At 40.2% G+C, this 11,212-nt stretch overlaps 2 protein-coding genes across 3 annotated transcripts in view; one reads left to right on the forward strand and one right to left on the reverse strand.

The window, feature by feature from the left end:
• LOC134840310 (ubiquitin-conjugating enzyme E2 A) overlaps positions 1-11,212 on the reverse strand; it is a 311,529-nt gene that overhangs the window by 200,475 nt on the left and 99,842 nt on the right. The gene's annotated exons all lie outside the window — the stretch shown is intronic.
• Positions 8,217-10,794, forward strand: LOC134839374 (perivitellin-2 67 kDa subunit-like). 2 transcript variants are annotated; one of them, XM_063854902.1, is made up of 3 exons: positions 8,217-8,358; positions 8,598-8,762; positions 9,077-10,794. In XM_063854902.1, the coding sequence occupies exons 1-3, from the start codon at positions 8,289-8,291 to the stop codon at positions 10,621-10,623; spliced, it is 1,782 nt and encodes a 593-aa protein (XP_063710972.1). In that variant the 5' UTR covers positions 8,217-8,288; the 3' UTR covers positions 10,624-10,794. The 2 variants fall into 2 exon arrangements, with proteins under 2 accessions (XP_063710972.1, XP_063710973.1); XM_063854903.1 differs by having other exon boundaries at positions 8,217-8,352.

Genomic DNA, 11,212 nt, shown 5'->3' on the forward strand with positions numbered 1-11,212 from the left:
ACTCATCTGAGCCTCTTCAGTCAGTTTGACAGAGTGACGTAGGGGATCACCGAAGAATTTGGTAGGTTTCTTACTGCGTAAAGAGGTCCTGACCGCCTCTGAATCATCCACCACTGGCTGAGCAGGAGGAGATAACGAAGAGTGCGGTTCTGAGAGCGCGTTTTGTGAGGGTTGGACAGAACCCTCCGAAGACACACCATCAGAGGATAGAAATTCGATCCAAGGGTCAGCTGTGCTAAAACCATTAATCTGGGCAGCAGAGGCGGTAGGTGGCGAAAGGGTTGCACTATCTGTGACAAGCGGCTGAGCAGAAGAATTGGTCGTATTAACGGACGTAAACGGCGGTGAATCGTTATGCAATTTAGGCCGTTTCTCAACTGGAGTAGACTCCCTGACCACTTGGAGGTGGTTTGACCCAGACGAGCCCTCACTGGACGAATGAATCAGCTATAAGGTCAACAACCATCGGGTGAGACAAGCTGGGGTTTTCCGGCTGTTGCTCCAACATCACTGGCTGGGAGCGAGTAGCTGACCTTTTGACCCCACTGTGAGAGGTCTTACCTGAGGCTGGGAGACGTTCACCTAGTGTGTTTTGGCCAACTGAAATGTTATAACAAAAAAGTTAGGCTTAAGGCAAACATGGTTTTTACGTTAAACTTTCCCTTTGTCAGTAACATAAGTATGATCGGTAATCTGAGTAATCTTGAACTTTGCAGTCTTATAAAGAGGTTTTCCGGATTGACGATCTATAATTTTCCTAAAAACTCTAACTCGACTAGTTTCGGACAATAGAAGTTTTTCCAATTTACTTGTTTTTGTCGGACGACGAGGTTGCAGAGCCGGTAATTTTTGGGAACTAATTGGAGCCCCCGGAGGCGTAGAACTAAACGCATGATCCGAGAAACGAAGAGTGTTACGTGTAAAGCCTGTCTTCAGATAATGAGCAAGGTCCGAGTGACGACTTGACAACTCTTTTAGGACCCGCTTACTACCGTCCGGCGGGAGGTTGCGTTTGAACTGCGACCATTTATTTGACGCCCGAGCGAGTTCAGCCAGTGCCTTGTAGGGAAAACATCGATTGGAAGCGGAGAGTAATCGTTGGGATGACACTGCCTCTGGGTACCACGTTAGCGCGATCCCTGCTATAGTCCTGGCTGGCAATCTGATCCGGCGCAAGGAGGTTCCGTTCTAGTCTTTGGGCTGAAGTATCAGATTGAACAACATTATGATAAGCTCGAGACCTTTCAATATTTGGCATACGACCAAAATGTAATTCGAAAGGCAATTTTGTAAGCACAGAACGATTACTTTTCCGAAAATCGTCGACTATTTGTTGAAAGGTTTCTTTAAAGTTACCAAAATTAGGAACAAGTTTTGCAGTGCCCAGTTTTCGCTTTATAGTCTGTATCGAACGCTCGACTAAAACACCGCCTTTGTTGTCTCCAACTGGTGAAAGAATGAGTTTAATACCTTTACTAGGACACAAGTGTTCTACTAAATCAATTTTAAACCCCTGATTAGTCCTGATAGGCTGAGGTATACCATGATTGCGTATGAAAGATGCGAGGAATTTCGTAACTTTCTTGGCCCCAGTAGTTTTGGTAATAAGAACAGAAGGAAATTTAGAGAAACGATCCACTGCTACTAAAAAAAAGATCTTAGAACCCTTATCATCTAATATAGGACCGGCGAAATCTAACTGTAATTCCTGATTTGGCCAGGACAGACTAGGTAAGTTTGTGCTGTATGACAAGTCTTAGCGGGTTTAAAATTCTTACTATACAACGTGCATTTTAGGCACTTCTCACAAGTGTCGACAATCTGTCGATTGAGAAACGGACACCAGATGTATTCAGAGGCCGACATCATAGCCTCTTTTTCCAGATGAGAGCGATGTAGACGGGCAAGAACAGCTCGATCAAGAACAACAAGAGAAGTTCAGGTATTGCCAACTTGTTATCAACAATCACGCAATCATTAACCACCGCTGCCTTGGGCCAGAATTGGGCCAAATAAGACCCGAGCTTGTTGAAGTAAGTAACGTCTTCATTGACGATAGCTTTTTCATAGGGCCCAGAAAGCGGTCCTCCTCAGTGAGTTCTGCCAAAAGGTCAGCATCGAAGAGGCCTGGCAGTCCCACAATGTCCTTCTCGGATTTCGAAAGGATCGGCCTGCCGCCATTAACAGCAAAAACCCCTATCTTGGCGGCTGTGTTGAGCTTCCCAGGTTTAGACAAACGTCTCATGGCTTCCAAAACCTGAGCGTGTCCTTCTTTACGGGAATTAGTCCTCGCAGCAACAAAACGGGTTTTGGCAGCTCGTTCGCGGGTTGATTATTTCTGGAAATTTGACCCAACTGTCGAGACCTCATCGGAGAACGCGGGCTTGGCCGTCTGAAGTTCGGCGAAATCAGAGGAAAGTTTTCCACAAAAGTAATTAGATCGGTTTGTTCAGCTGTTGAGTTGAGTACAGTCTGAGAATCAATAGAGTGAGTTAGATTAGAGTTTGGGTCGTTTCCAGTTAGTTTGTGATCAGTATCGGGCGGCTGATTCATGATTAGAGAGTTGAGATTCGATAGATTTGAAGAATTGTTAATTTTAGATAGCATAAAGGATTGACTGTTTCGTAAAGGTTCAGGTCGGAGAAAATGATATTGAGTGAGAGAAACTGGTCTACAATTTTTAATTAGCATACTGGTTTTTGATTGGCTAAAATCCTCTGAGCATAATCCGACGCCCTATTGGTGAGAAATTTGATGGACATTTTTGCATAACACGATTTGATTGGTTTAAACTCCGAGTAAATATTCCGTCGCCCCTTACCGGAGACTACTGGAAAGCAAGGAATGCGAAGCAAGATGCCGCGATATATCATTAACGCCCTCTTTGTGAAAAAGGACAATACCCATACCTCGATTTAGGTAAGCAATAAGAATTGATGAAAGCTAAGGCTCTATTAAAAGCCTCAATGGACTTGACGACTAGAAGTCATCATAACTTGAGGGCTTTGGGAGCCGAAAACGTAGGGTAACGAGATAAATAAGTAACAACACCCGGAGTGACCCCAGGAACATAAATAACCTCGAAATCAAAGGGTAATAAACGATCTACCCATCTAGAGAGACGAGATTGATACGTCTTGTTTTTAAAATTTTCATTCAATGCCGAGATTATGGCTTTATGATCCGTAAGCACCTGAAAACGATCACCCAACAAATAAGTACGAAAAGTGTTCGCAAGCCCAAACAATTGCTAACAATTCCAACTCGTTGGTACTAAACTTCGCCTCCGCATTATTAAGAAAACGCGAAGCAAAAGCAGTTGGTGACCAAATTCCCGGTTCAATTTCATGTTCAAGGCAAGCTCCTAGCCCGTTATCACTAGGGTCACATTTTACCCTTGATTTTTTAGAAGAAACGTAATGAAAAAGGCTAGGGATTTTGGCTACCAGATTGAGGATAATGTTGAACACATTATCTTGCTCCCCTCCCCACAGAAACGACTGTTTGTTTCAGCCTTTAAAGATTACCGGAAATCAATCAATTTTATGGGTATGCGAATTGGGTATAAACCTTTGCATGTAATTTAAAGTTCCCATAAACGAACGTAGCTGTTTCAAAAAACTTGGAGGCTTGAGTGATTGAATTGCATCAATTTTTGAAAATTTAGGAGAGTAACCGTCCTCATTAATGTCATACTCTAACCAAGTTAGTTATTTAACTGAAAATTCTCACTTACTGAGTTTCAGAGCCCAGCCTTCCGCATCAAGTCTTTGCATCACCTTCTCTACCAATTCGTTATGTTCTTGAATATCCCCTTTTGTGACTAGTAAAACGTCAACCAGTTAACAAATGACACCCTCTAGTCCTTGTAAAGTACACTCCATTGCCTTCTGGAACTCGGTTGGCATATCAGTTAGGCCATAAAACCCGGTTTTGAATCTGTACGTCCCCGTAGCATCCCCACACAAGATGTTGAAATTGCAATGACTACTAGTAAAGGATGACAGCGGCAACTGACTGAAAGCATACTTCAAATCCAAGGATGTGAACCAAACCTCGCCAGGTGCATCTTTAGTTATGATTTGAGCCACTGAATTGATGAGTTCATGAATGTTTGGCATCTGGTACTTGTTTTTCCAGATCTGAGCGTTCATCGGCTTAGCGTTAAGGGCAAGTTTAAATGAGCTTTTAACACAATGGGCGCTATGAAAAATTCTGTCGTACATTTATCCAGTTTTTCAATATGGCCTTGTTCCATTAATTATCTGAATTTGTTTGCAACTTTATCCTTAATATGGATCAGAACTTTACGTCCTTTAACTTGACGAGGTACGAGAGGGAATTTAAAATTAGTGTAGACTTTGTGATGTTTGGATCTGCCTAATCGACTGAAGACATGGGCGTATTTATGGGCAAAGAATGAACCCCAATATTCTAATATTGGATCCTGAGTAATATCCTCGAGCTGATGAACAGGTTCAGCCCTCAATTGGGTTGTTACCACACCTAGCTGTTCATGCAAATCCAGACCCAAATTATTTCGAGTTCTATTTTCGGAAACGAGGAAATGAGCATCCTCCACTTTTCAACCATTAGAAGAAATCGGGATCCGAACCGAACCGAGAAGACGAATGGGTTGTTTGTTTTAATCGATGTACAAAGTATCAAAAGGGTATCGTGTGATATCGCGAAATTCAATAGACTGGTTACGTTGTAAAAATAGGTCATAAGTGCGTTTATTGAGGAACGAAACTGGGCTTCCCGTATCGACGGTTGAATAAAAGAATGCGGAGGCTTCTAGGTTTCCCTCTGTTTCACTTGAGGAGCTGAAAACTATTGATCTTGACTGCACTTTCTAGCTGCAAAGCACCATATTCTGGTTCACTATCATACTCAGCATCTATGAAATTACAATCTATAGAGGGACCCCACGCTTCCTCATTCTCGTGAATCAAGTTCACTCTTCGTTTTGACGAAATACAGCACTTTGCAAAATGACCACGTTTCTTGCAGAGATTACAAGTAACTTCCCGAGCTGGACAAGATTTTCTGTGATCCGGACTAAAAGGATTACCGCAAAATTAGCATGATTTGTTCACTTGGTTACCTTGCGTGTTTTGTCGATTGGTTTGGTTTTGAGGATAATTACGTTGTCCTCGAGACGACTGAATTGAGAAAGTGGGTTCCTGTTTAACCTTAATAGTATTGGAAAACTGATTGTGTGGGAGTAGTTTATGGAATTGCGCGGACGTACTAGCCCCTATTTCACACTCCAGTGCAAGTTTGAGAGGTTTATCCAAATCTGTCTTAGCCTTGATAAGTTGCTGCTGAACATCTACATCTCGAATTCGTCCAATGAAAAGATCTTTTAGTGTTTCCCTTTCTTGAGCGTTGGGCCAGTTACACAGGGCAATCTGAGCGCTAAGTCGAGCGTAAAATGAAGAAAAGGTGTCATTTCAAGCGTGGATTTTGTTTTATAAAGCTTGATACGTTCAACAGTCTAATCCCGTTCCACCTTGAACAACGTTTCACAGCTATTGTGAAATTCTCGAAAAGGAGTAGCGCTAATGTTCGTGTGAGGGAAGGAGTCTGCAAAGCGTCTCTTTCCTTTATTTCCTAATGAGAAGAACAAACAGGACTTCAAATGAGCCTCAGCAGCCTCGTGATAAAACCAGTTTTGGCTAATTCTAGGGCCTTTTCTCCTGCGTTCGACATTCAACTCATTTACTCTTCGAATCGCCGCTTGATCTCGAAGGACTCGAGCATTCGCCTCCCCAGCATTTTCTCCAGTGACAACTTCCTCTGGCTTCGGAGGGGGATCATGGATGATCTCTGCAGGCTCTACTGGAAGGTCATGAGGGTTGATGTTGTCCTTTAGACCCACTGCAAGGAAGAATTGACCTTTTCAAGATTCCCAGAGAATTAACAGATGGTTTTGCTCAAAAGGGAGGAATACCTAACAAGTCAGTCCTGTCTTTGTTCACAGGAACTGTTGGCTGTGCCATCACATTTGCCGAGAAATAACGAGTCAAAACTTAATTGTTTCGTAAGAAGTAAATTGATAGATTAGTTGTTTAGTTAGTTGCAAGAGTTAATGTTAGATACTTTGTTCCAATTAAGTATTTTATCGGCCAGAACTTCAACCGAGAGAAATAGGAGACAAGAGAGATGAATAGACATCTAACAACGATGTAACAAAACAACAGAGTGGCCACGCATAGCGTGGCATTCGGTAAAGGCCAGATCTGTGACCTTGATCAGCAAAGATAAATATAAGTCTGCAGCATGGCTGTTACAAGAACAAGTTGTAAACGAGGTAACCCCAGGTCGCCTCATGACACATTCGAATGCTGAATTTTCCAAAATTTCTGAGAGGTAATTATTTTCCACAAAAAAACTGGAGCCTTCGCAAAAAAATTAATGAAATATTCAATTTCGAGGTACGTAGTTAACAAATACCAATCATCACACATAAAGATTTGCATATAGCAACATGCTACCCAAATGACAAACTGCGTTTTCTTGTTAACACATCACCAGCTGTACTAAAAACACGCTCTGATGGTGGGCTCGATCCTTTTCCAACCAATTACAGAGCAGCATGCGTCTATATTCTAATGATGAAATTAGCATTCGAATGTCAATCTCGCGAATGAACGTTCGAACTTTCGAACTATTGTTGCAACACTAATTCTGACCAACATTCCTCATTCCTCAAAAAGGACCGCTGACAACGAAATTGCGGGAATTATCACTTTCCCGTGATCATCTAATCAATCGCTGCAGAAAATGGTCCCTCGAATAGTCAAAGAAGACATCATCTCTCAACTAAAACCAAGTTAATGAAAAAAAAATTGAGCGAGAATAAATCAGGACCAAGGACGAGGGCAGCGATTGAGCTGGCGCCATCGGAAAACGTCGCTCGGACCCTGATTTCAGAGTCAACCAGACCATCTTCAAGAAAACGACCTCTCACGATCAAGAAGGGAACTTAGCTAGCGATGAGCGGATAATAGATGATGAGTTGTTGTTGAGCAAATTTTTTGTCGATGAGTATGATGATGAGCAAATAACTGTTGATGAGTGTTTCCTTCTAGAGATTACTTCATGAGGTAGCTCGAAATCTTAGGGTAGCATTCTCCCTACAATGAGAACTAATTATATTAGTATGAAAACTAATATGGTAAGACTGATGTTTCAAATCAAAAGACTCAGCCAAGTTCGTCGAACTCAAAGCTTTAGCATTGTGCCTGCTACAGTTTTTGAACGATCGGGAAGAACCAGGCAGCAGGACAACTTCAGTGAAAAACTTTTCATTAGATACTCCGGTCACATTCTCAGTATAAAATTCTAGACCTACACAATCTCTCATAGCCGAGGGCACTTACCTCATCTATAGATCCACGCGCGCTCGATGCTGGAAACAGTTAATTGAGCAGCAAAAGCTGATGCACGCACACTACCATTTTACGAGTGAAAGCGCAGCTTAGAGAGCGGTAGCTACTTGTCAAAGCCTGGATGCAAATTGTAGCTTGTTACCCGATGTCACTTATTACGTTCTGTCGCCTGTTACGAGCTGTCGTACAGCTGTCAAAAGTAGCTCCTTTAGTCAGACTGGGATCTGAGCTTTATGATTTTCTTCAGAAGAGCGGCGGATTTTCAAACATATGGCGACAATTCTTCAAATACTTTTAAGGTTGGCCACATTGAAGACTTTGGGTCGAGGCATTTTTTTCGAGGAGCATGCGAATTTTAGAAATTTTGTGACAAGAAAGAAGTTTTGAAGAGCTTTTTGCAAAGTTTTGACCTAAAGTTGCAACTTTTTGCATGCTTTATCTCTCAAACTAGTTGTGCAAATTAGCGCTGAAATTTTCATTTTTTAATCAACCAAACTGATCTTAGATTGATCAAAAATGGATGTGGCGAAATATTATCAAAAGGTATCGAATCCCTGAGGGGGAAACATCCGCTCCCCTTCTCGCCACCTCTCCCCCCTAAATCCGGTCCTGCCCATAGCACTGTCTTCCCGATTAGCACAAAAATGGTTCTAATTTTTCAATTTAGATTTATTTTTAAGAAAATCAAATAATGATTTGTGAATAAGATATATTATAATAGAATCATATAAAATTAAAACTTTAGCCTATTGACCTTTCACGCCTATTGAAATTGTTTTACCGTTTTCATTGCTAATTGTAAACATTGTGTAATGTTTAACGAATAAAGGTCGCCAAATGGCGAATGATAAAATAAATTAGGTGAAATTTAAAAACAGAGGAGAAACTGTAATGAAAATGCCATACAAGATGCTACTTATCGTTTTGCTGACTTTACTGCAGACCTGCGTTTTTGGTGAGAGTTAGTCTTTTTTGTATCAACATGTTTACGAAGACTATTTTTGTCAATAATTATATTGAAAACATTCGAATTGTCTAAATCTGTTTTAAAAGTAGAAAGCAAAACAAAAAAATTCGTATCTTATATCTTTACATTTTGAAACTAATAGTGAGACTTCAAGCTAAATAATAATACTGGGTAATGATTATGACCACTGTTGCGAGAAAGGGTGGAGAAATAACCCATTTGTGTATTTTTAGCTGTGGAAGAATGTTCTGACACTCCAGAGGGTCTTCAGCTGTTTTCCAAAGGGGTCGACATCTCAGTGTTCTACCTGGACGATTCCAGGACCACTGGTTTCAGAGAACCAGTGTTCGACTTCAGTTGCACAGCTTTGGAAGACTTAAACGGGACAGTTGAATCAGGTTTACAATTAGAAGTTTACTGTAATTACATCTACTTAAATATATATGAAAAAAAGTTATGAATAAATTTATGACGCAGATATGAATAAATTTTGGCTTTTAGGCATTTCAGGAAAAAAATGTGTTTGGTTGAGCTAAAAAAATGTATATTCTCCTATATTCTGCTTTCTAAGTAGATCGAAACTTATGCTAAATAATTCTTCATAGCCTTATCTGTTAATCGAAAATTCAATTTTTAATCGCTCATTCTTCGCTAAGTAATTGAGCGCAAAACTGACAAAATATGCTATAGTAAGAAAATCAATGATTTCTAGATTCAATACCGGATCAAATTCAGTTGAAAAATGAAGAGCCAAATCCCAAAATCCGATCATCTCTCCGAGTGTTCAGATCATTCGCCGACGTGAAGCGTCGAATGGCCGAACGAAGCGGAATTCTACTAGACTATGGGAAGTTTTCGAGCAACGAACTTTACAGGGGACGAAGTATTGAACTGAACGAGTACCATTCGGTTATTTCCGAGGTTTACTCTCTATTCAATGCAATTGACGTAGAATTGAACCCAGATTTAAATGTCCAGCTTGGTAAAAAAGCGGCAGAAATGGTTGCAAACTTATCTTCAAATTATGATGAAAATCCGAGTGGCTATCAGGAGTTTATCAAGAAATTTGGCACTCATTACCTTAGCTGGGCAAGGTTTGGTCATTTTATTAAAAATCAGTTCTTGGTCGCAAAGGAATACCATCTTAAAAGCAGCGATCAAGATATTAAAGATCAAAGCATGAAATATTTTGTGGAAAAATATCGCGCCCAGTCGAAGAATCAAACCGCCGAAGAGGCAGTTTTAGAACGTTTCAATGTAAGTGAAGAGTTCTTAGCTTACAGCCGTAATCATGACGAAACAAATTTGGGTCGTCATTTTGATGGATTGCCCCACAAAACTTCTATGAAGGGACTCGAGTTGATATCAAAGTACCATTGGCCATCCAAAGTCGAGCTGAAACCAATTCATGGCTTGATTCATGGAAATAACAAAAGATTTTCAATGTTTAAGGCAGAACAAATGTATTTACAAGGTGCTTATCTTTCTGATTTGGAGATTCAACTCAAGTCAACAATAGCTAGATTCGAAAAGATTCCTGATTTGGAACCGCGATTCAAAAAACTGGAGTCGCTTTTGGGTTTCATTTCGGAAGAATCGGCTAACAGCATGCATAATTACACAGTTATAAGATCTATCGGCGAGAGTGTGAAGTTTAACCTGATCAAACCGAAATGGTGGCAGGAAATCGAATTGTGCTTCGAATTCGAGAGCGACGAGGAAGACATGTATTGTTCGGGTATGTCGCCCTCTTGCACCAAAATTAACAATTACACTGACATCTTCAAAGATTGGACCCGAAATGATGGCGGATGCTCGATGGTTTGGTATCTCAGAAACTCTACAGAAGTCGATCCTTGGTTTAAAGAAGTTAAAATCTGCTACAAATATTACGCAGTCAACTCGGATACGTTCGAACAGTGCGGTAATAATGAAACGCAAGAAAATGAAGAAATTTGTTCAGGTTTTACTGAAAATGGATCACTTGACTTGATGAACAGCTATTACGATCACACCGATAACCGACAAGGGGGTTGCAAATTGTCCTGGAAACTCTCAGTTCCTGAAAATGTTGCCCCAAATTGGTTTCTGAATGTGAAATTCTGTTACACAAAGTCGTTTGCGGTGAAGTATTTTGAAGAAGATATGTGCGCTTTTGTGAATGAGTTTACACCCGAGTACTTGGACGACACATATTTCAGAAACTACGTCGACTATAGAGAAAACTACATCAAATGGGGAATAATTGATTATCTTTGATTTTTAGATTGAAAAATCATATAAAAAAGAGGGAGAACCATGGCATGAAATGGGAGGATTTTAAATTATTACAACGTGTAATAACAAAATGGGACTACTTCAATTGATTATATTATGTTACATTTAAAAGTAGTTAGCAAAGTATGTTTTTTTTCTATTAATTGAATTGGCCTTCTAGCTTTTGTTTTTTGAATTATGAACGCAAACATCCTTTTAAGAGCAGGTAATTTGGAATAGTTTATTTGCAAAAACTTTCCATTGATCAAACCTGGAACTCCACTTGATCAACTTAAAGGGGGGTCTGGCTGTCGATTCAAAATTAACCGGTTTTCTGAATGGAATCATTTCTGAATTGAGAGTTCAGAGGTTCCCAATTGTTTTAGAAAACACATTAAGACAAAAAAAAACAATGCTCGATAATTTCATTTTAATATCATTTTTCAGATAAAAAAGGTCTTTTATTAGGCCTTTGTTTGGTTCTTTGTTTTCTCGGCGGTAAATTTTTACTACCGAATTTTTCCATAGTGGCTCAACATGAGCCTTTAAAATTTCACTTTTTTCACTTTTTTCAGTGGTCTTAAAGTAAAAT

This window comes from Symsagittifera roscoffensis, chromosome 2 (assembly GCF_963678635.1).
Source record: "Symsagittifera roscoffensis chromosome 2, txSymRosc1.1, whole genome shotgun sequence".
Classification (NCBI taxonomy): domain Eukaryota; kingdom Metazoa; phylum Xenacoelomorpha; order Acoela; family Convolutidae; genus Symsagittifera; species Symsagittifera roscoffensis.